General features: G+C 46.1%; 1 protein-coding gene across 5 annotated transcripts in view; it reads right to left on the reverse strand.

Annotated features, from left to right (window-relative positions):
- LOC144938167 (uncharacterized) overlaps window positions 1-21,336 on the reverse strand; it is a 43,013-nt gene extending 21,677 nt beyond the window's left edge. Inside the window, exons 1-15 of one of the 5 annotated variants that reach the window (XM_078865929.1) lie at window positions 21,311-21,336; window positions 19,320-19,381; window positions 18,142-18,287; window positions 16,755-16,856; window positions 14,583-14,868; window positions 11,145-14,127; window positions 10,406-10,563; window positions 10,055-10,177; window positions 8,716-9,033; window positions 7,835-8,021; window positions 6,906-7,080; window positions 6,428-6,606; window positions 3,062-3,286; window positions 1,359-1,495; window positions 846-993 (exon numbers count right to left, since the gene is read on the reverse strand). In XM_078865929.1, coding sequence (XP_078722055.1) covers window positions 846-993; window positions 1,359-1,495; window positions 3,062-3,286; window positions 6,428-6,606; window positions 6,906-7,080; window positions 7,835-8,021; window positions 8,716-9,033; window positions 10,055-10,177; window positions 10,406-10,563; window positions 11,145-14,127; window positions 14,583-14,868; window positions 16,755-16,856; window positions 18,142-18,242 — 5,122 coding nt within the window. In that variant the 5' untranslated portion in view covers window positions 18,243-18,287; window positions 19,320-19,381; window positions 21,311-21,336. Of the gene's footprint in view, window positions 1-845; window positions 994-1,358; window positions 1,496-3,061; window positions 3,287-6,427; window positions 6,607-6,905; window positions 7,081-7,834; window positions 8,022-8,715; window positions 9,034-10,054; window positions 10,564-11,144; window positions 14,128-14,582; window positions 14,869-16,754; window positions 16,857-18,141; window positions 18,288-19,319; window positions 19,382-21,310 lie in introns of all 5 variants that reach the window. The other 4 variants (XM_078865930.1, XM_078865927.1, XM_078865926.1 and 1 more) reach the window with 4 other exon arrangements.
- Between the last annotated feature and the right edge of the window lie 2,940 nt (window positions 21,337-24,276).

A 24,276-nucleotide genomic window follows, 5' to 3' on the forward strand; every position in this document is an offset into this window, starting at 1 on the left:
GTGTTGACTGCAACACACCGCCTACAGTGCTTATTTATAGACGAGCCAACCCAGGGGAGGTCAAGTTCAGTCTATTTGCCACTGATGATGCAGTCAGCCAGCAATCAAACCTGGGTCGCAGTGAATTCAGCATAGTACACTAACCAGTGGCCCTTAGCTTAAACACAAGGATGTATTGAAAGTAGTGTTAAAATGGCACAACAAGAACAACATTTGAAGGACTGTTTACATACATTTCTACACAAAAGTGTTTTATCCAAATTATATTTTAATTGCAGTAAACCATGGGTGACATGTTGAGATGATACATTGTCTATATGCAATGGTTACAAAAGGCAAAGCATCAGAGCCCATGTTAGACAAGAGTTTCTGGAAGATGACATCAAATAACTACTTCTCTGGTCCCATCAATTGCCTCTTACCTACAATGAGCCGTGCACCTTCACACATGCCCTGCGACAGAGGTGTTTAATGCATAGCAATCCAGCCAAAATGTGAAAAATCATCGAGTTGAACTGTATCAAATTATGCGAAAAACTTAATTTTACGTGATTTTTTTTTTGTTCAAAGGGAACTGGAAAGAGTCCATCAATTTTATCAGATATGGAGGGGTTGCACCACCACATGTTGTTCGGCCTGATTTCCAACGTTTCACTCAGTCAAACATCATGAAACTTCGGACATCATGCTGAAAAGAAAAGCGGTACATCGTAAAAACACATCGGAGGGCCATACAGCACATGCCGCAAAAACCCACAGGGCGGCAACTATCTTGGCAGCTTCTCGCTCAATGCTCTGACATGGCAACGACGGCTGCATGCATCCGCGTCGTCCCTTGGCCTCACCCTGGTAAGGCGTGAAGCCACCGAGGTGGGCCCAGAATCCGCGCGCACGTCCACTGTCGCAGTTCACACCCTCCTCGATCACGTGTACGCTCCCGGCTCGGCAGCCAAGGTCGCGGCGAGACTGGATGTATCCGGCGAGCTCCGCGGCCTGGCCAGCGTGGATGATAGAAGGACACAGGCTATAAACACGTGTTCATTGTTTTACGTACACAGAATGGGGTGAAATCGGAGAATGTGCATCTGATTTGATTGCCTTTTCAAGTAAGCACCGGCTAAAAATCGAAGAAGCGCAGATGCAAAAGCGACAAATGAGTGAGGAATACCATATTCAATTTTTCCCTTTGTTTTTGCATGCTCGGTTAATCTGCAACCCAGATAATCCGCAAATGGATAATCGAGAGTTGACCGTATGAGTTACCACGAGAAGAAGTGTGGTGCGCCAAGCACTGTGTATTTTGCTTCCCACCGACTGTTGTGCAAACACCCGTGCTCATACGCGAGCTTAAGCCTCACCTTGTTGCGCTCCGCCGGGTTTGAGAAGTGTCCCACCCACAGGTAGCAGTGGTGCGGTGTCACCAGAATGAAGCAGTCTCCGCTGTTCAAGGAGGTGGCTCTGGGCTCCACAAGCCGCGTCTGAATGTGGCTTCGGCCTAAGCGTGAGCAGCACACAAAATGGAATTTTTCTCGGGCGGTGCCACAAGTGGCAAAGGGGGGGGGGGGGTTGCCCCCAAATTTAGCAGACTCTGGGACGGGGAGTAGGGAAGAGGGGGCAACCAGTAGTTTCATACCCCCCCCCGCCCTCTACTAAAAATCTCTCAAGATGGGTTTATAATTCAATTAACCTTTTTTTACACTAAAAAGTATTCGTCACGATTGATCCCCCACACCTCCGATTAGCACGGCTAGCTATGGTGTGAAATAAGTTCAACATACATTGCTGTACACAAGCGTCTGTCATCAGGTGTGAAAGCCGTCTGCCTCAGTAGCAGATCATGCTTTCACACCTGATGACGGATGCTCGTGTTGCGCCCGAAACGTCGTGATTTATTTAATTTTATGCCTACGTGACTTTACCGAAAGAACTAAAGAGTATGGATTCCTGCAGTCACAAAAGCTTAAAATCAAGATACATTGCTGTATGAAGGCCTTCCTGAGCTGTCACCATCTCTCAGTCATGTGGTGTATTAATCTATTTAGCACCTGCACACAAACCGATTTAATTGCTCAATCTTAGTTGTGGATGCCATCTCAGGTGCTTTCCCTCATTTGGCTGCCACTCCATAATGAGTCCTGACCACTGGCCATCACGCACCTCTGATTAGCACGGTTGGCTATGTACGTTGTGAAAGAAGTTCAACATACATACATATACTTCATCACCCCTTCAAGTGATGTGTCCTGCTCAAATCCACTTCGTTTTCTTTGCCTTTTTGTATGTTCCGTAATTTGCGTCTTCCTGTTACAATATCCGAGTGTAATTTCAAGCTTCTTAGCACACTTTTTTTCGTTTGTTCCATTTTATTTTTAATTGTACATGTTTTTGTAAGTAATTATTATCAACACGTTTTTGTATGCTTAAATAATATGAATAGTTTTAATGACAATCATTTACTGCTTTTTGTCAATCCACTGCTGGATGATGGCCTCTCTATGCAATGTTGGTCATGGCATTTGTTTGACCATACTTCACTATATTAGTAAGCGTTTGTTGAAGTGGGGCCTCAAGACCAGTTCAGATACCCCTGACCAATGATATGAACCTTGGACTTTATAGTGCAGCACACTAACCACTGCTCCCCAATATCAATAGTGCAGAGTAATATTGAGATGGAATAAAAATAAAGTTAGAAGTTTTTCTCAGTGGAGAATTGCAGTAGCTAAGGAAGTTGAATTGAAACTATATCTGGAGAATGGATTCAAACCCATGCCATTCACATATTAAACTAAGCTGCTATCCTCTCGGCTACAGCTCCTCCACACAGTAACTGCCCCTCAGCTTCCTCTACCCTGGCCCCCTAATGCCCCCCCCCTCCTCCATCATGGGGTCATTTAGCCCTCCCACGCTACCAAGACATAAATCGTGGTACTGATCAGCGGCCAGGGACACTTTAACGTGAGTTCCTGCTAAGTGAACTGGATATATCTGACCTTCCTGAGATGCTCCCGAATGTAAACTCTAAAACAAGTTGACAACCATCCATTTTCCACCGACTGACCTTTGACCTGCAGCAGCATGACTCGCTTGTAAGGGGTGGCTGCCGTGGTGGTCTTGCTGCTGCGTGTCTTGGCCACGGCTTGTGTCTCCATGGCGACGACAGGCACTGCTGGGGCCACTGCTGGCGCTGGGGGTGGTGGTGGAGCCGCTGGGGGTGGTGGTGGAGCCACGGGGGCAACGAGGGGCGGCTGCTTCGTGACTGGCCGCTGGCTGGCCGATGTCCACGCTGGATCCGGTGGTGTGGTGAGCGTGGGTCGGGCCAAATATCAAACGCAATTGTCAACAAAAGCCAGTATCATCTCAATGCTCGTGTGTCCATTCACACTGTGGTCGTTTGTACGTTTCAAAAAAAGAAAAACCAGTGCAGTTGTTTTGCTCAAAATGTAAAAAAATTAACCACTTACTATATATCAGTTATTTTCCATGAAATGGTGAGGCGGTACATTATCTGTCATCTCATACCATTTCAAGATCCATTCTGTTACAACAAGTATAAGCAGAACCATAGGAGGGACATTGCGTTTCTACCCATCCTGTGGCTCCACTTATACTCATGGGGGGAGTGCTGGGGGGTGATCATGCCCCCTACGTGTCACAGTGAGGGAGCCAACGGTAGACATTAGCCCTTGCACTAGAAACCATGCGAGTGATGGCAATGTTTGTGGAGAAAGTGTTCGGAGCTAATGTTCTTAATTTTAACCGTACCAAAAAAATACGTATTACTATTAATTCCATTAAAATTTTCATTTAAAAAAAATTGCACATCATATTTGGAACGTTTCAGTTGATTAAAAACTGCGAAGAAATTGTGTCGCTTGATAGTTGAAGGAAATGGGATAGCTTTTTGGCCTCCGGTAGCAATAACGTTTTATTTATTACAGGCAAAACGAACTTCCTTATGTTTTGTCATTAATGCTCATTCGATCTGAATTGAAGTGAATTCTTCAAAAACGAAACACTCAAATGAGCGTATTGTAGTAATCTGAGGAGGGCAATTGATCCCCGTGTCCTAACATTACACAAGGCTGCATTGTGTCCCACCTTTGAGAATCGGCACAGTTACCAAGAAACAGTGTCACCTCTGTGCCACTGCCCTCCCATTGGAGCCCTCAGTGACACAGTGGAGTCAGGTAGCATCCCCCCCCCCCCCGCCAAACTCGTAACATTGTCGTGGTACCATGGTCAAAACAGTTGCAACCCACAGATTTATTTTTTTCTACGTTCAAAAAAGCTAATGACAAATGCAGATGAGTTTCTACATCGTTAGACCTCCTTTGCCAGTACCAAAATATGAGAATAGGGTTTTTCCCCTTTTTTCAGGCAACAAAACTGAAACCCTTTTACAAGGATGCATGTCTGCATTAACCACAATACTTGCAGTCAAAATGCAAACAAAAATGATGTAGATGCTTACCCCGAGCCCTCATTACTTTGATAGTGCATTGTCTTTGAGCTGTACGCCTTTTGGCGTCATTTGGTCTAGCACCGATTGAGACGAGGCTCAAAAGAAAGCTGTCTCTGGTGTGGACCAATCAGTTTCAAGGACAATGCATACATTATCAGAGTGTTTTTTTTTGCATTTTGACTGCAAGTATTGTGGTTAATGCAGACATGAATCCTTGTAAAAGGTTTCAGTTTTGTTGCCAGAAAAAATGGGAAAAACCCTATTCCTGCAGTTAAGTTGTTTTCCACAAATAACACTTGGCAAGTATAACGGGATATCGAGTCGCTTCGATAGGCAATGCGTGAGGCTTGGGGCTGGGGCACGTGAACGAGTTACGCATTAAACACGCATGCATTGTTAAAAAACACACGCGTTCCACGTGGCCCGAGTTAAACTCACAGAGCGTGAAACTTGCAGGGACACGAGGAGGGGGGAGCAAGAAAAGAATCACGGAAAGCCACCCACGGGCTCGGACAATTTGGTTAAAACAGAGCAGCACTCGGGTTAATGAGCGTGCGGGCACGATCACACCGATCACACGCAAACACACACACACAGGCACACCGTGCAAGCATACCGACAGGAAGAGGTGGGGGTGGTGGGGGGGGGTGGTGGAGGGGGCGGTGGGGGGGGCGGTGGGGGGGCTGCGGTGTGTGACTCCATGGGCTCTCCCCGCTGGTTAGCGGTCTCCCTTGCAGGCTCAATAAACTCCGAGGATGGTTTGAGCAGCAGCGCTAGAGGAACAAGCGCTGGTTAATAACACCGGATTGGAAGTCACCTCAATCCCCGCCTTTGTGCATCGTGTATCGGTGATCTAATGCGTCATCAGGTTGCGTGGCGTTAAAAGTGGTCAAGAAGCAACAAAATTCAAATCTCAATCAAGGCTTGACTCAGACCATCATCCTTCGAGGGTCAATCAAATGAGCAGTCTTTTGGAACGACTCACTCTTACCATGGAAATGTGGAATTTTCACTTCCAGCTCAGGGCTACCAAAGGTCCAAACAAAAGGACCAACTCTATTGACCATTTGAGCAGAGACCCTTTTTGACCTTTAAAATTAATAAAGTATTATCTTGGCATGAAGCTGATAAATACTTCAATTTACATTCAATGCCCCCTCTCCAAAGGCGACATATTGCGTATTATGCTTGGTGACGGCCTTATGGTTTCCAGTGAGCAGAATGGCACTACACTTACTAGGAATTCAATTTGCTCGCTACATTCTAATAACAATCATCTATAAAGCACATCTATTTATACATGTTACGGTGTTGGCTTGAGGTGGTACATTTTATTACCCAGCATAACACAGTAGTTATAAATTGTATTTTATTTCGCAGCATTATTTGGCCATGTATTTAGCCCCCCTTCTACCCACCCCCACAATATGAAATTTTGTATGGTTTTCTCTTCATTTATATACACATTGACAAGTGTTACATAAACAAAGTCTATGCTGATGTTGATAATGATCATACATTTTAAGTTACTACGATCATGCTGATGATAATCAATAATATAATTTTCATGACTCTAAGCATTATTGTGATAATTGGTGACCATAATTAAAGGCTGGTTATGATGAAGATGATGGTGCTGATGGTCACACTGCTGATGGTGATAACTATTATGATCGCAATAGTAAAGGGTAATGACAATAACCACCAAGCTAGAAATGATGTTGACGATGAAGATGGTGATAATGATAACTGTGATGATCACTATCATAATGAAAATGGCGATGATGACCACCGTGATGATGACGACGACGATGCCGATGAAGGCGATGATGCTGAAGAAGATGGCGATACTGACGACCACAGTGGCAACTACGACGATGATGACGACAACTGCAGAGATACCGACGGTGATGACCCCTATGATGGCAACTATAGTTAAAGATGCTGCGGCGCTTGGCTCACCAGGCCGCGCGTGGCAAGCGCTGTGGGGCCGTGGAGGGCTGTTCATCTCCAGGCCCAGGGCCACGTCCTCGGACCACACATCGGCGCGCGCGGCCAGCACTCGCAGCGGATTGCGGGAGGGCACGGTTCGGCGCAGCGGGCGCACGGCACGCCTATGCTCCGCCAGGCTGAAGTCCAGCCTGGAAAAAGCGCGGAGACAAATCGAGGCGCTCAATCCAGCGGCGACGAGAACCTTGCCCTCGCGCTTTTTGCCCAATCCATCTTGTATCATCGTCATACATCATAAATATTCGTGATATCATCGGGCACTTATTTTGGCAGTGGAGTTGTGGCACAGCGATTCGTGCACCGTGTAATGAATCCGGTGACCTGGGTGCGATTACAAGGCACGTGTTGTGGATTTTGTCAGCACGGGTTTGAAGAACCGAAGCACGTAGGCCCTGCCGACCGGCCCCCGCACATCTGCTCGTGTGCTCACCGTGGTGTGTGCACGTTGGCCACATAGGCAAAGTCTTCATCGCTAAACTCCGAGCCAGCCCAGCCCCCTCGGCCCGTCTGCAGATAAAATCCTCCGTCTCTGGCAGTTGCCTCCCTGGCAGCCGTCTCCCTGGCAACCGCATCCCGGGCCATTCGGATATGTGACCGTGCCTTCTCTGCAATAGAATTATAATTGCAAAAATAATAATAAAACATTTCAACAGAAAATCGTCCAACAGGTTTAAAGTTTTTACTTGGCATACGGCAGCTGAAAAGTTATTGCCATTAAGTGCACGGGGGCAATCCATGTGTGGAAAGGGTTTGTAGCAAAGTATGCACGGGTATATCTGACGCCTAATTGTTATGCTGCCTCCTACAAGCACTGCTCATAAGCGAGCAGTGAATGTCGTGCAATGCTCAGAGAACAGCGCCGCAGGATAACATCACAAAACTACTTTGGATGTCACCTCAATAGACCTCTTATACAAAATAGGAGCATACCTTTTATATGCCCTGAAAAGAGTGTTAATTTCATGTCATTCTAACCTTTTTTTTCTCAGATATTGAATGTATAAAATAAAGTGAGAAACAAATTGTAACATCATTGTTTCTGAGCTGAAAACATTGGAGAGCCCGATGCAATCATGGGCGACTAAAACCCAGATTCAAACCCAGGATCTGAACAGTGCGGGCTCAGTGTCTCTGACACAGAATTACCCTCTGTGCCAAACTGTGAACTAAAATAACTCTTCCTTCTCATATTAGAAAACCACTGGAGCTATGCACTTAAAAAACTAGATTTAAAACTAATTTATTTAGAACCGCTGTTTGTGTTTAGTTTGTTGTCCTTTCCCCACACCTCCGATTTCGCACGGTTAGTTACGTCTGGTGCCTCTAACTACGATGCCATGAGTTCAGAGGGATTAGTACCGACGTGTGCCGCCCTGCGGTCCGGTGACGGCTGTGCGGAGCGGCCTTGGTGTCCGTGCGGGGCGGAAGGTCCTGGTGCCGTTCCCCGCATTGTGCGTCCCTCCTCCCTCTGCGCCAGCAGTTGCTTGCGGTCGGCGACTGTCAGCATTGCTTTGTCGCTCCTCTCTTCAGCCACTCGCGCCTCCTGCTATTTACAGAAGGAAAAAAAACCCACACTGATTTGGTGCAATGGCGAATGCCATTAATGGCAGGCATGCACAATGGAAATTTTTGGATTAAAAAAATCCCAAATTTATTCCAATTGTGTGCTCAGCAGCATGTCAACATGTGAAGTATTTATTCTGAACTGTGGCAGAACAGTGAATCACCCCGTGTTGGGGAATGGCCCGTAAAAAGAGAGCTCACAGAACCACTGTTGAGATAATTGCAAATGGCTTCTTTTCCACACAAGAGGCACTGTGCTTTAACATTACCAGCTACAGGGAAATTTCATTTTTACCAAATGAAGTGAAACACCAAATTTCTTACGATGTTTCTTTTGTTTGTCATTTCTAACTGGCATGAAATAATGTACGCACTATACCTGGAGAACCTGGTTTTACCTTGAGTGGCTGTGACCCAGATTCCAGCAAATAACTTTCACCCTTGACCCACTTGGGCCACCTCTACACAACGTCATTTAATTAATTCATCTAAAGCAGGACAATTTCATGAATGGGATTAATCTAATATCGTGCCTCACACGAGCCGACTGTGCTCCTGTCATCAGCTATTTTCACAATAGTGATGTCACACTCAGCAAAAACAATTGGTCAGTGATGAAGTTAGGCACACAAAACCCATAAAATACCTCATGTGAGAGGTGAAGCCACATAACTCACCTGGAGAAGTTCAGCCTTGGAGGAGCCAGTCTGTGCATGGGCACGTGGCTGTTTCATTGGCCGCTGCTGCTGCTGCTGTTCTGGGAGCAGTGGCTCAGACTCCTGCCCAGGTGCCAGGTGGATTTGCTGAGAATGGCGCTGCATGGGTGACCACTGCTGTTGCTGCTGCTGCTTTTGTGACTGCTCAGCCAGGCTGGCTGGCTGCTGCAATGGGAGGGGCGAATGCTGTTGGGCCGGGTGTCCCCACAGCCTGGACGATGACCCCGTAGGCTCCAACCAGGGCTGAGGAGACACCTGAGGGATGGCCTGGCCCTGTGGCTGCAATGATAGCATCAGTATTTAATTTATTATTTTCTCTTTATACGTGACTTTACCGAAAGAACCAAAGAGTCATTCCTGCAGTCACGAAAGCTCCAAATTAAGTATGATAGCATCATTCATTTTGATTTACACAGCATTCACAGGCTTCCCCCACGCCACACATCCCCACCATACACAAGCACGAGTGTATGTATGTAAGTAGGAATAGACATGCTATTAATCACTCGCTTTTGACACGAATCATGCATTAATCGGATTGTGTAAAAAAAATAGATATCATTTATGTAAGTTATATGCGAATGTTAGACTTAGTGCCCAAATGGGACCGAGACAGACCGATGATCACAGACAATACAAATGGGAGATTGGCAAATTAGACAAAAAATTGTTTTGATTCTAATTTATCATTGATCCCAGATCATGACTGTTTATCAACCCGAAAGGATGGAAGGGGAAGGGATTGGGAGCTAAGGAGAGTTGAATCTTTACATGTCTCATGAACATCAGTGCAAGTAACCGACTACTGGATAACAGGACTCCCCACACTGTGTGGGCTACGGGAGTTGTTTAACAATAACTTCCCCACTCTGACGAGTGCAGGTTTGGTGAAGGCAGGAAGCAGAGACACGGGAGCAAAGAAGTGCAATTCAACATTGGAATTTTTTTACAAAAAAAACGAATTTGAAAATTTACCGGCAAAATACTCAATTTGGAATTGTACAAGCAACACTGACCCTACAGTACAATTACTGCAGACTATGTCTGTTGTAAAAAAAGTGCTTTTGTGAAGAGCTTGTGCTATAATAATGGTGAAAATACCAAATGTACTAATTATTTTATTTGAATGGCTTTTGCTGCAAAGACCATCTGCTACCCACCACTTAGCCCCACCACCTATTACAACCTAAGCACTATCCAGGCTCAACGCTCACGTGCCTAGTATACAGACAGTATTATCCAGAAACACATACGCACTTCCATGCTGTTGACAGCACACGCAGCATAAGCACAAAGTCACCTGGTGTGACGGGCCGGTGGACTGGGTCTGCGGGGATGCCCGGTACAGAGGCCCCTCCTGTGGCACGGACACGAGCAGCACTCGCGGCTTGGGTGATGTTGGGGGCGGCTGCTTCTGCGGCAGCTGCAGTAGGGACAGAGCCGGTTGATGCTTCTGGTGCTGCTGTGGCACTCCCTGCTGCTTTGGCATTTCATTCTGGGGCGATACAATTCCCTGCTGCTCCTTGTGCTGCGGCTGCATTCCCTGTCGATCGGCCCCCTGCTTCGTGGCTGCTACCCAGGGCTTGGGTGATGAGTGCGACTGCCCGTGTGCTTGCGACGGGGCGGTAGTGGCCTGCGTCGGGGGACCCACCCAGGGCCTCGCGGCGGCATTTGTGGGTGACGAAGCGACGTTGGTAACCCAGGGCTTGGCCGCCACGTGGTGGCATGGACGCTGCCACGGCTGGAAGGCCGAGCACGTGGCGTTACCGATGCCCTGCTGCAATGGAGCGGGGCCCAATGCGTCTACGTCTGCCGGGCGAGAGGTTCAAGAGACAGGGAACTCACTGTTAATACGTGGACATGGGCAATGATTCATACAAATCCATATAGGAGCATGTGGCCAAACACCTGGAAAGCACCCGATTAACAACATACAAACTTTTATGGACAAGATGAGTTATTTGTTTTTCCTGCATAATGTCATATTAGTATTATTAATAATCTATATATATAAAATCTATATCTTTTTTGGACTCCTCTTAACCGTACTTCATAATGTTCAGTGCAGGTTGGTGAAGGCAGGTAGTGCAGACACAGGAAGAGCGAGGAAGTACAGTGCAACAACTAATGCTGCTGGACCGCCCTCTGCGGCCCACCACATAGTCCCGCAGAAAAATCGAATTCCGCACGGTAGTCAACCATCTAAGCTCAATCTTGGGGGCACCCTGCTAAGATCCTGAGCTCCAATTAGAACGGGGTTCACTCCAGGTGAGTTGACCAGAGGTGGAGGTCTCCTAGGTAAATGCAATTGATTGATGTTTGTGTAAATGAACGGGTGAGTGGATACGGAGGCAACACACATGACTGGAAAGTTCCCATGCCTCACGCACCAGCAGTAGTCGGCGTCTGCACGCCCTCCATCTCCATGGCCTCCTCGGTCCCCTTTGTCTTGGTGAGCAGCGATGAGGGTCTCACTCTCGCGTCGTCCGCTGTGGCCGTCAACTCGGTCACTCCCTGTGCCTCAATGCCCTTGCCTCTTTGCTCGGCCCACTGCTGTCTCAACGGTCTCTCCCCTGCACCAGTGACTCCTATCTCCGCTTCGAAATCCACATGTTCCTTCCTATCCCTCTGCCCCGTTCTTTTCTCTTCGACTTCCTCCAATCCGTGCCCCGTCACAATTCGCTTGTCGACACCCGTTCCCAGCCCCTTGTCAGAAACATTACCGTGCGCACCTCTCTCCGCCTTCCTTCCGGGCGCCCTCTCTGACCTCACCTCATCAATCTGTCTCTGCGTCGTCCTCTCTGACCCCCTCCTATCCAGCGCCCGGTCTACAACTTCTTCCTCCACTCCCTCGGCCACGTGCTTACGGTGGCGTTCACTCTCATCGTCGCCTCTCCTTCTCTCCCCTTCCATTTTACATTTATTCTCCTTTTTCCTGTCTGTCTTCCACTGCATTTCATTCTTTTGCTTCCCTCTCTCCATTTCAAACTCGTCCCTCTCCTTCACCACACACTCCCATTCCAACTCCCTCTGCCTTTCCACATCCCTTTTCACTTTCATCTCCCGTTCCCTCTCCAGCTCCCTTTGCTTCTCCATCTCCCTCTGCCTTTCTATATTTTCTCTTTCCAATTCCCTCTGCCTTTCAATCTCCCGTCTCTTAATCTCCCTCTGTCTCTCTGTCTCCTTTTGTCTTTGTATCTCCATTTGTCTCTCTAGTTCATTTTGTCTCTCTATTTCCTGACGTTCTAACTCTCTCTGTCTTTCTATCTCCTTTTGTCTTTGCATCTCTTTTTGTCTTTCTATTTCCTTTTGTCTTTGTATCTCCATTTGTCTCTCTCGTTCATTTTGTCTCTCTATTTCCTGACGTTCTAACTCCCTCTGTCTCTCTATCTCCTTTTGTCTTTGCATCTCATTTTGTCTTTCTATTTCCTTTTGTCTTTGTATCTCCATTTGTCTCTCTCGTTCATTTTGTCTCTCTATCTCCTGTCTTTCTAACTCCCTCTGTCTCTCTATCTCCTTTTGTCTTTGCATCTCCTTTTGTCTTTCTAACTCCTTTTGTCTTTGTATCTCCATTTGTCTCTCTAGTTCATTTTGTCTCTCTATTTCCTGACGCTCTAACTCCCTCTCTCTTTCTACCTCCTTTTGTCTTTGCATCTCATTTTGTCTTTGTATCTCCTGTCTCTCTATCTCCTTTTGTCTTTGCATCTCCTTTTGTTTTTCTATTTCCTGACGTTCCATCTCCTTTTGTCTTTGTATCTCATTTTGTCTTTCTACCTCCTGTCTTTCCATCTCTCTCTGTCTTTCAATCTCCATCTCTTTTTCTAACTCCCTCTGTCTTTCTATCTCCTTTTGTTTTTGCATCTCCTTTTGCCTTTCCATCTCTCTGTGTCTCTCTATCTTCTGTATTTCCCTCTCTCTTTCTATCTCCTTTTGTTTTTGCATCTCATTCTGTCTTTCTATCTCTCTCTGTCTTTCTATCTCTCTCTGCCTCTCTATCTCTTCCCTTTCCAACTTCTTCTCTCTTTCTATCTCCTTTTGCCTTTCCATCTCCCTGTGTCTCTCTATCTCCTGTCTTTCCATCTCCCTCTGTCTCTCTATCTTCTCTCTTTCTAACTCCCTCTGTCTTTCGATCTCCTTTTGTCTTTCTATCTCCTGTTTTTCCATTTCCCTCTGCCTTTCTGTTTCCTCTCTTTCCAACTTCCTCTGCCGTTCCATCTCCCTCTGTCTTTCTATCTCCTCTCTTTCCAACTTCCTCTGCCTTTCCATTTCCCTGTGTCTCTCTATCTTCTGTCTTTCTATCTCTCTCTGCCTTTCTATCTCCTCTCTTTCTAACTCCCTCTGTCTTTCGATCTCCTTTTGTCTCTCTATCTCCTGTTTTTCGATCTCTCTCTGCCTTTCCATCTCCTCTCTTTCCAACTTCCTCTGTCTTTCTATCTCCCTCTGCCTCTCTATCTCATCTCTTTCCAACTTCCTCTGTCTTTCCATCTCCCTCTGCCTTTCTATTTCCTCTCTTTCCAACTTCCTCTGTCTTTCCATCTCCCTCTGCCTCTCTATCTCATCTCTTTCCAACTTCCTCTGTCTTTCCATCTCCCTCTGCCTCTCTATCTCCTCTCTTTCCAACTTCCTCTGCCTTTCCATCTCCCTGTGTCTCTCTATCTCCTGTCTTTCTATCTCCCTCTGTTTTTCTGTCTCCCTCTCCATGACTTTCATTGCTCCCTTCTCCTCTACATCCTCCTCCTTTCCCACCCCCTCATCCACCCCTTTGCTCAGTTTGGTGCCCAGAATCTCCTGACTTAGCTGTCGGCGAATGTTTCCACCTGAGCCTCTCCTGGCACCGGTCTCTCGCTCCAATCTCTTCATCTCTCCCAGCCCCTGTGCATTCATATCTTTAGCCACATCCACGCTGTCCTCCGCACTCATCCTCTCCACACTCCCTCTGGCCGTGCTGTCGGCACTACCGGGGACATCTCTCGCCTTGACGTCCCCGCGATTGCCGCGCCCTGACACTCGCCCGGGTTGCCTGCAGTCATCTTTCACTGCTTCTTCCACTCTCCCACCACCCGATGCCTCTCTGCCTTCTTGCGGCCTTTCCCGTTCGTTCGTTTCACCTCTCCCTGCGTTGTCAACTTGAGACCACTGGGGCTCCGAGCCCCTGTTCATTGCCGGGCTGTCGGCCTGGTGCTTAGGGGCGGTTTTAAAGGGGTTTCCCATCGCTTGAGCACGCGAATCCCGCGTGCAAGAAGACCCAGAGGATCTCGGAGTCCCGGGGCTGGGCGATCGCGGATGCGACATCGGCGGCTCGTCAGGGAGTGGTGGGGACTTCTCAGCTTTGCTGGAGCCGAGCGAGGACGGCGTGAGGGTCCCCGAGTTTGCCTGTGAAGCGGAGGCCAGGGAGGTCACGCAGTGAGTAGCGATGCCGGTCGTAGTGATGTTGTTAGGGATGTTGACGCCAGAATGGAAGTGATCGGGGTGATGTCGGTAGGGATGGTGATGGGTGTGGTCGTGTTGGGAGTGGGAGAGATGTTGGCAGGGCTTGTAACTGGGTGATGGTGAAGGGGGTGGTGATGATGGGAGTCTTAGTTACATCTGCAGAAATGGTGATGAGGGTGGCAGCAATGAGAGTGGTTGTGACGGAGCTTGTATTGATTCCCAAAATGTGTGAGCATTAAAAATTGTGTTTATTATTCATATTGTAAAAAGGGTGATTGCACAAACACTCCGAGTCAACCGGGTCATGCCGGCCATTTCCAGATTTTGTAAATAAATGTTCATGAGCAGCTGGGGCTTCTGTAGTATCGACAAGTGGAAGAACTCCGAAGCCACCCCACCTGCTTGACCTCCTCCATGGTGATGGGCTGGGTCTGGTAACGAGACGAACCGCGTCGCCTCCTGGACACCAGCCGGTCCCTGGGCGCCCCCGGAGCCGCGTCGTCGCTGGGGGTCGTGCGCCCGCGAGCGGGGGACGGCGGGGCCCCCGCGGCGCCTGGCCGGAGCAGGCGGTCGAACAGCGCCATCTTCTCGGTCAGCGTCAGGGTGCTGGTGTCCGGAGCGCCGTCCGACTGGCTCTCATCCTCGTCCCGCGCACGCGCCACGATCTCGGGCTTGCTCCCCGAGCTGCGAGCACAGCAGCAGCGCGCGTGTGTGTGTGTGGGGTGTGTGTGTGTGGGGGGGTGTGTGTGTGTGGGGTGTGTGTGTGTGGGGGGGGGGTGTGCGTGTGGTGTGTGGATGGGGGAGTGGTAGTATAACGATTAGCGTGCTGCGCTACGAACCTGGTGACTCGAGTTCGATTCCCGCTCATGGCCAACACCGGTGATGCTTATTTGAACCAGTCCCGGGCCTCCCCTAGGTCAACTCAGCTTCAAATGAGTACCTGGTGCAGTGTGTAAACATTGCCACTGGGGAGACAAAGGCGGCCGGGTATGGTGTTGGCCACCCACCCCCTCGTGTGCCATGCTAGCCTTCATTGGTGCTCGCTAATAGCACGTACCCCAACAGTCTATTTGTTTTTCTTTGTGGGGTGTATGGCACAGTAGCGGGTACAGGTGGTGCATCGGCCAGTCATCTCAGTCAGTCAACCGATGGCACCTGCTGGGTCTGTCCCATGACCTCCTGCTAGCGGCCATTCGACACTTCACGTGACCTTAAAGTGCACTTAGCCTGGCACAAGCGCCATGGTGACATCACCACCACTTAGTGTCGAAAGGCAGTTGTTGTTCGGGTGTGTGGAGTGTGTGAGCACACAGCCAAATGAAAACCAAACATACCCACCTTAGCACCCTGTTTCTATTATTGCATGTGGCAATGTGTTCAGGAGATAAAATGCCAACGTCGGGATCTGCTCGCCATGAGGGGGCTTCAGGAGAGAGTTCATGTAGTTTTGCTATTCGTCCTCCACCGTTGAAGGAGCGCAGACAACTGTGGTCTCCGATATGGTCTATAGTTTTGGCTGCATGGCCACTTGCGCACTTTTGCTTGTCTTGAAGGAGTTGTGCTCATCGGCCTGTTGATGCTTCTGATGCAGTCGATGGTCACACCAGCGTCTTCGATGAGGAATATCAAAGCCAGGAGGTGCGATTTTTAGGTCTTGAATAGATACCACTGATGCCACCACGCATCACTGTCACTTCCTTCTTTCTGCCAGCACCACCAGTAGTTGCACAGCTGACACAGACCTCCTAGGTGTGCTAATCACAGCGTCATCGCCTCCATCTGGCTTTAGGTCAACCCTTTGTTCACCAACATCGAGGTGCCAGTTCAATACCTTTTTATTTATATTTTACTTTTATTAATTTTAATTAAAAAAATTTATCTACGTGACTTTACCGAAAAAACCTAAGAATATACTTCAATACCTGTCTTGTTAATCTGCTCTCCTCAGTCAATACGGATGTGTTCTATCCATTGCAACCTCCTTTCACCAGCTATGTCGATAATACTTCATTGCCATGCTCTGTTCTAAGCTTACAATTTGAGCACCTCATTTGGTCATATAATTGCAAGCATTCTTCGCCTACATTCTTATATTCCTATAATGAAAGACCAGAAGCTTTTTTTATATTTACTTTGATAAATCCCAGCTCAATTCGCTGGAAAGCACCCACCCACCTATTGTTTTCCAAATCCTGCTGTTGACCAAACTGCAGCAGATACTAATTTTGTTCTGAGCCACCCTAGGGAAGGTCCATGCCTGTTTAGGGTACCAACAAGGACACAGGGAGGGACAGGTCACAGGCAGCTTGCCTCGGGCCTAAAATCTACGAGAGCTTTGAAAAGGGCTGAGATGGCGTCATAGAGCGCCTCCTCATCTGGCATTTTGTTCCGAGAGTCTCCAAAATATTTCAGAAACCCTGAATACCACGGGAGTGCACGGGCAAAATCAAACCTCAACCACCGGGTTCACTTCGGTGTGCTCGCATCACACTGCTTGCTCCTCGTACACAAACATGCGCACACACAGTATTCATTTTGAAAGTCTTGCACGATGATTTTTGTCAGCCAACCTGGTCAGCTGGGGTTCAGGTTCGACTGGAATGGGGCTGTTGCTCCTTCCTTGGGCTGTTGGGCTGCCACTGGTTGTGCCCTGAGCAAATAAGCCAGCTCCACTTTGGGCCACAAGGGAAACAGATAAGGGGGCAGGCAATAGGGATTGGAAGAGGCGACAGACAGAGAGGCAGGCAGAAACAGATACAAACATTAGCATGGACAAATTGGCGAAAATAAAGACAGTTAGGCAAAACGGAGGCAGAGGGGCGGAGGGGACATACAGACAGGCAGGCAGACATAGACATGGAGAGACAGAAAAAAAAAACAGCACAGTGAGACAGGCAAATTCAGAAAGATAGATCACATTCTGATTGGATAGGTGAACCAGCAGCACACATGCCTAGCCACCTATGTCATGGTGTACACGACATTATATTCGCTCGTTTCAAAGTTATACTTGTCAATTGTTTGAATATATCAATAATATTTCACATTTATTCTCATCTTTCCTAACTTCTCTTGTAAATTTATATAATGCTGTGATCTGCATTGTTTTAGTTGCACACTGTAATGCGTTTCCTTTTTTTGCTCAACGTATTTAAACCAAGACCTACCTTGAAAAAGAGGCTTTCGTTTCTCAATGGGCTCTTAAAAATTATAAATATGGGCATCACTGTTCATTAGTTACATCTTTTAGAACACTGTCCTCTTAGGAGAGAACTCATATTTAGTGCAATTATAATACAAATAACGATATTCATATAAGTAAGCTGTGACCAGAATATGGGATTGTATCATAATGTTTTAACCATCTCATCATCGTTATTATTATTCTTATTTAGAGTTAAGGAATTCTAGAATAATGAAAAAAACAGGGGCCACCGATGCTGTCGTTGAAGAAAGATAAATCTAGTGTACACAGGCAACTCACATCATAAAAAAATACTGACGAGAGAGGGATACGATTTTGCCGACAGAGTGGGTAAAATTGTATCCCTCTTATCTAGGATAATGCAAAAGGAGACAGAGGAAGACAGCAGGGAGGCCACTACTGGACAGAAACAACGAAGGAAGAAACAAGAGAAGAATGGGGGATGCCTTTGCCCAGCTGTGGGAAGTTGCAGGCTTGGATCATCGTAATTATTGCTGCGTCCACGTAGAGCAGGAATCGGCAACCTGCAGCTCTGGAGCCGCGTTACGGCTCTGTAAGGACTGTTTTGTGATGTTGTATATGAATGACCATCGTCTCGTGTTAACATTCATCGCAGCTCTTTAAATATTGGATTTTTTTCTCGAATTCTAAAAAAATGTCTCCACTTCTTGTTTTGGTTGCCGACCCCTGACGTAGACACAGGTGGATGACCCCCCCATACCCCCACCCCCCCACCACGCACACCCCCTCACCTGGCGGGCGAGCCCGGCGGGGTGCCAATGGGCTGCGTGAACGCGCGCTTGTGCAGCCGTCGCTGCAGACGTCGCTCCACCGCCGGGTTGCGAGAGCGCATTTTCGGAGAAGCTGGAGATTCCTGGGACGCGGCTTTCTCCAGCTCCTGTGGGAGCCAGGAGCGTGGAGGAGGAGGAGGAAGGGTAAGGAAGAGGTGAAGGACAAGGTGGCATCATGAAAGAAGAGGGAGACGTGATGTTTGGTGTGTGCAATGAACGTCATGCTGATGGATGAGATTATCAAAATCAAGAATGATGGCTTTTGTGCCAATTGCACCATGGTATTGGTGGAGTTGTGGGGCAGTACACTGTACAATAAACTCGGCGACTGAGAATGTGATTCCCAATTACAGCAAATATAGGTGGCAAAGAGATACACGAACCGGTCTTGGGCCTCTCTTTCTTCACCAATCGTCACGGAGCAGTGTGGCGACGTATGGGTCAAACAACCGCCATGACCGACATTGTGTGGTTAAGCTTCCATCCAGTAGTGGATTTATAAAGGGCTGTGGATTACTGTTCCTACAATATACGCATTACAGGTCCCATGCCTTGCTTTGATAACATCAAGGGCTCTATCCCTAATGACCTGGCTAATGTTCAATTATGAGTCAATAATAAATATTTAATCAGGCCAAATATCACCTTCCCTTTATAATTTTCAAAATACATCCCCGATCGGACTTAACTCTACGTGTGCCAATGTTGCAAAGCCACCCAACACACTTCCCAATTAACCTGGCGTGGGCCGTGGAGTGTGCTCAATGTGTAGCGCGCTGGAGGCGAATGATGATGATGATGATGGTGATGTTGGTACAGCATTAATACTCCACATTTGTCATGTCGCTAAAGTTAATGCATGCATTGGACAACCATAGATCATTGCCATTGGTGGTTATGTTGGCTCCGGCAGCAGTCATTTTATGTTTAATGGCTTCACTATTCAAGGGCAATGATTTGGCTTTCCTTGAGGGAGTGTTAATTTTGGACTGTTCCATCATTGAGAATTGGAAGCAGGTGGTGGAGTTTATGTATTTATTTTTAGTGTATTTAACTACATAGTAGTCATTCTTTATCTAAAAGCTGTGTAATTCCTCAACTGTTAAAGGCACGGTGGTAATAATCTAGGAGAATCAAACCTTGAAAAATGACCGCTTGGCAGCCACACTGAGCTTGGCCTTGTCATCAATATTGTCCGTTTCTAGTAGAATAGCAGACACGGTATGCATTGAACACATACAAGCTGTTTCAAAATGGAGCAAAATGCACAACAACAACTTCTGTGGGCACAAGCCGATCCAAGCCATCATTGATTATGAACACATACAATAACAAATGCAATAACACGCCACATTTACTGAACACTTCAATAGATTCCATTGTATTTCGTTGTGTATTAGCGTGTAAAACGGCCTATTTATGGAACAGATTAATTGGAATATATATTTAATTGAATACGTAAGCTTCCGCGACCAATATTATCCATAATAGGTTTTTGGGTTAGATCGCGTGAATATAAATGTGTCTTTAAAGCTGCATCACCCGACACAGCCAATTAGTAAAGTTTGTCACGTAAACAAAACATGGCAATTCGTTACTAGTACAGCACACCGGTGTGTTGGAGAGTAAACCCACAACATTTACAATTCGAGTAAATTGTAAATGTTGTGTATCAGCGTGTTAAACAGCCTACTTATTGAACTGATAAATTGGCGTATATATTTTATTGCCAGACATATTTAAGTTGAGTGCAAGGATAGGTAAAGATCCCCTCCAATGGGGCTCTCTGATGCCAGTCTAGATGAGGCCCGTCTACCAGCAGTGGAGTGAGAAAAACATTTACGGGGTTGCACTTTGACCTTTACTTTTCAACTGCAATGCAACATAGGATGTGAACGTACGTTTTAAATTGGCAAGTAGAAAACAATTGTAGCGAAGTACATTTGATATGATTTGATGCCAAATAGCCGTGTGCAAATGTAAGGAATGCAGTATTCTTAACAGCAGACAAGAGTGTCTTTAGTTTCATTGTTCTAACTCCTAATCCTCAGCTACCACATTCTCCCACATGCACAGACAGAACAAATATCTCACGTAGAAAGGATATTCTTAAAATCTAGAGCTGTGGAAAGAATGTTTTCAAAACATATTGCAGCATACTATAAAAATACATTTGGCAATATTTTCAATATATATTTTGATAGATGGGGGGGAAAAACACGTGCCCCGATATTTAAAAATGGATCACGCACTTGATTTAAATTCACGTGTTTTTAAATATGATGTTTACATGTGTACTTATAGTAGTGATTAAGAGTGCATGTTGTGTAATGTGGTGGAGTGGTGGTGCAGCGGTGAGTCAAATCTGAACCAGTGTCAGGAGTTCCCTTCACCAACTCGCACTGGTCCTCATTACTTTGATAGTGCATTGTCTTTGAGCTGTACGCCTTTTGGCGTCCTTTGTTCGAGCACCAATTGGATCGAGGCTCAAAAGAAAGCCGTCCTTGGTGTGGACCAATCAGTTTCAAGGACAATGCATATATTATCATAGTGTGTTTTTTGTTTGCATTTTGACTGCAAGTATTGTGGTTAATGCAGACATGAATCCTTGTTAAAAAGGTTTCAGTTTTGTTGCCAGAAAAAAAGGGGAAAAACCCTATTAGTATGTGGTGAGGTATGGTAAAGCAACCTTCCATGACTGACAGTGTGTTGAGGCCTTCATCCAGCAGTGGATTGACAGATTGAAATGTGAATGATTATCAAATGTAATGAAGTGAAAAATGGAATATACCTCAAAACAATGTTGGTTTCGATTTTCAATTGTGTTACGGTAAATATTTATCCATTTATCAAAACATATTCCAAAATATGCCTATATATAGTACATATTTCAGTGAAAATGTAAAAGTTCCAATTTTAACATTGCTTAATGAGTCGACCTTTTAAAGAAAATATATAATGAGCTACACATTTTCATATTCCTTCTCCATGAGGAATACGGTATGCGCTAACTTAAAAGTATTCCACACATAGGCTTCCACAAGTGCTGGGTGCTACCATGTTGTGTACAAGAAGATTTTTGTGAAGGCGAGGTGTGGGTAAACCAGTGTTGAAGAGTGATGGCACTCACCAGCATTGTCATCGGCATCCCCTTGCCAAGACCTGCTGCAGACATAAGCCAGGGTTACACATGCGGCGTTGCAGCCACCTCTGACGAGTGCGCAAGCCGGAATTTGCATGGCAATCCTTACCTGGCCAAGCAAGGCTCAAACGGGCCATGTAGCCTGCTATGAGTGGGCTGCATAGTTCCCTTGGCGAGCGGAAGTTACATACTTGATACTGCACTAAGAGTGCTTAAAAAGCATTTACAAAAATAACTGAGTTTACTTTGGGATGCCGTAACATAACACATGGTATTCGAACTTTTAATGATTATTATTAGAATCACTTTCCTGCAGCCAGAGAGGAAAAGGGGAGCAACAAAAGGGGAAAGACCGAGGCGTTGGAGCCACGTGTCTATGGAAGCATTCGGGCAACATTCAGGCTGTTTCTGGATCAGCCCAGCAGGGCTCGGGGTCTAATTTGGAAACGTCGCAAGACTGCACAGCCAGCCCTCGATGACTCGTGGCACCATCGGCTCATTGACACTCAGGGTTTAATTCTACAACATAACCAATGCCACGTAGAAGGAAAATAATAAAATAATAAAAATAAAACAATACAATTCTCACGACGTTTCGATTGCAACGCAAGCAATCATCGAAACGTCGTGAGAAATTGTATTTTTCGATTTAAAGCTTTCGTGACTGCAGGGATTCATCTTCTTGGTTCTTTCGGTAAAGTCACGTAGAAGGGAAGTAATAAAATAATAAAAATAAAACATAATAAAACAATTCTCACGACGTTTCGGCCACAACGCAAGCAGCCGTCCTCAGGCGAAGAATGAGACATTATCAAGCTAGGAGCTTATATAGGTGTAGCGAGGAGGAGCGCCTTAACAAAAGAATGTGCATATGAAGAGGAATTTAGCATACCAATGGGCAATGCGTAGGAGGTGGGCGGAGGGGTTTCAAAGTCCCATTATGCCCATGCATTATGCAGGATCAACAGCACCACGGGGGGGCGCAAGGAACAGCGTTAATAAAGGAAAGGAATGTTATGTAGCTGCATTTACCAAACAACCATGTAGAAAACCAAAGTAAAAAACTACATAAAAAACTAAAATATAAACTGATACTTACTATACTCTACAATAAGCTGAGTTACTAACAACAAATAATAAATTACAATTCTACGTCGTAAGAAGTATATAATATACTTCCATCTAAACTTTATTCTCTTAGCATATACAGTACTATATACTGCCATAGATAAACCGAACATTAAATTATAAACTGTATTGCTGTAAACCACCCTATACTTTATACATTTTAATATAACACTATGTATTATTCAACTCACCCTAATGTGTATCGAAATGGTTTATTACGTCCTTCCAATGATTGCTAAGCCTGAATCCATCTTCTCGGTTAAAATTGTCTCTGTGTTTGTATATGTGGATCGCCTCATGAACGAATCTCTCATGATAGCCAGATGGCTTGCAGAGAACCTCCGTCTTGGAGAAGTCAATGTCATGTGAGCCCACTGAGTTGTAACAGTGGTCTGCCACGGCTGAGGCGTTTGTTCTACCGTGTTTTAGATCAGCTTTATGTTCACGAATGCGGTCTGAGACGTGTCGTTTGGTTTCCCCAATGTAACTGCTACCACAGAGGCAACTTAGTTTGTAGACGCCAGGGTACTGTATGTCTGGAATCACATCTTTTACAGACGGTACCAGATCACGGATTTTATGTACTGTGTTGAATCGGACCTGGATCTTGTGTTTAATCAGGATTTTGGAGATCTTTTTTGTGACCCCAGCAATGTAGGGTAAGGTGATGGTCTTGAAAGGCTCCTCAACAGCCTCTACGGGGAGGGTTTCCACATAACTTTGAGATCCTTCAACAAGCTCCGTGATAAGAAGGCTCAGCTAATCGAGTCTCTCACCTTTCTGAAGAGATGCCGCGACTCTAAGGTAATACCAAACGCATTTACACTAACATCTGCTGCTGTAACTTCTTCTAATGCAAAACGAATTCTGTCTAGAACTAGCTTAGCTCTTATCTCAGAGAAAATCAGACTTACGCGCACCGAACTAGATCAGTTAGACAAGAAACTCTACAAATCACACTTATCTTTGAGTGCAACAATGTCCACATCGGATTGGGAACACGTGGAAAAAATGACTGCCTCTTCAGCTGCCGCTATGTCGACTAAATGTAAGGACAACTTGATTTCCAAATTCAACCGCCTCTCAAACAAGAAACCGGACCCACACATTGAAAAGCTAGATGTTAACAAAGTCGTAATTAATCGCAGTAACAGTCCTATTTCTGAAGGTTTGAAATCCGTTTTAGCTAAAGGACTAAACTTTGCAGTCACACCTAGACACATACCAGTTAATGATATAATTGCTCGAGTAGATGTAGCTCTCAAGGGATTGAGTCACATCGCTGCAGACGTAGCAAGATCTGAAATCTCTGTAACCCTCAAAAACGCTAAGATGCCAGCTAGCAACATCAGCAAAGATGAGCGTTTTGAATTAGCTCAATTAAAAAAGAGGGATGACATTGTCATCCTCTCAGCCGACAAAGGCAATGCCACTGTCATCATGGACAAAATAGAATACAACAACAAAATTCAAGAACTACTCAACGATGGCAGCTATACAAAAATAAAAAGAGACCCCACCAACAGCCTCGTCTCCAAAACCAACAACATCATTTCTGCTTCAACCGCATTAATTGATCAGACCAAACAGTTCTCGTTGAAACCTTCTGCAGCCAGGCCACCAAGATTGTACGGCTTGCAAAAGATACATAAAGAAGATACACCTCTTCGTCCCATTGTCTCTACTATCAACTCCCCCACTTACAAACTGGCTCGTTTTTTGTCCGAAATCCTACGGCCTTTCACTGGAAAAACCACCTCTGCAGTACTAAACTCTACTGACCTGGTATCGACAATCAAGGGGATTGCCCTGTCCCCAGACGACCT

Source organism: Lampetra fluviatilis, chromosome 21 (genome assembly GCF_964198595.1).
Source record: "Lampetra fluviatilis chromosome 21, kcLamFluv1.1, whole genome shotgun sequence".
Classification (NCBI taxonomy): domain Eukaryota; kingdom Metazoa; phylum Chordata; class Hyperoartia; order Petromyzontiformes; family Petromyzontidae; genus Lampetra; species Lampetra fluviatilis.